The sequence below is a fragment of the Geospiza fortis genome, unplaced genomic scaffold (genome assembly GCF_000277835.1).
Source record: "Geospiza fortis unplaced genomic scaffold, GeoFor_1.0 scaffold743, whole genome shotgun sequence".
NCBI lineage: Eukaryota > Metazoa > Chordata > Aves > Passeriformes > Thraupidae > Geospiza > Geospiza fortis.
Genome location: NW_005055046.1, coordinates 26,307 through 26,837, shown reverse-complemented (window position 1 = coordinate 26,837; position 531 = coordinate 26,307). Strand labels below are relative to the sequence as shown.

The window sequence follows — 531 nt, the reverse complement described above, 5'->3', positions numbered from 1 at the left end:
GGTTTGTGGGGTCAGGGAACGTTCTGGGGTGTCAGGCCAGGTTTTATGGGGTCAGGCCGGGTTTGTGGGGTCAGGGAATGTTTTGGGCACTGCAGGGGGGTTTGTGGGGTCAGCAGTTTTTTGCAGGCTCAGGGCAGAATTTGGGGCATCAAGCCGGTTTTGTGGGGTCAGCCCAGGTTTGTAGGGTCAGGATGGGTTTGTAGGGTCAGGATGGGTTTGTGGGGTCAGCCCAGGTTTATTTGGGGTTTCAGCCCAGGTGTTGGGGTCAGCCCAGGTTTGTGGGGTCAGCCCAGGTTTATTTGGGGTTTCAGCCCAGAGGTGCGGGGTCACACCGGTTGCGGGGTGCCAGGGAACGTTCTGTGGGGTCCCACCCGTTATGGGGTGCCAGGGAACGTTCTGTGGGTCCCCCCGCGCTCCGGGGGTGCCCCCGGCCCGGCCGCACCTTCTCCATGGCCGAGAAGCTCTCCTGCAGCTCCAGGATGCGCCGGCGCAGCGCCCAGGCCCGGCGGGCGGCGTCCTCCTGCGGCAGCT

At 64.0% G+C, this 531-nt stretch overlaps 1 protein-coding gene across 1 annotated transcript in view; it reads right to left on the bottom strand.

Annotated features, from left to right (window-relative positions):
* Window positions 1–442: 442 nt before the first annotated feature.
* LOC102045441 (heterogeneous nuclear ribonucleoprotein L) overlaps window positions 443–531 on the bottom strand; it is a gene marked incomplete at its 3' end in the record, with an annotated part of 21,659 nt that continues 21,570 nt past the window's right edge. Inside the window, exon 9 of the mRNA XM_031065685.1 lies at window positions 443–529. Coding sequence (XP_030921545.1) covers window positions 443–529 — 87 coding nt within the window. The remainder of the gene's footprint in view (window positions 530–531) is intronic.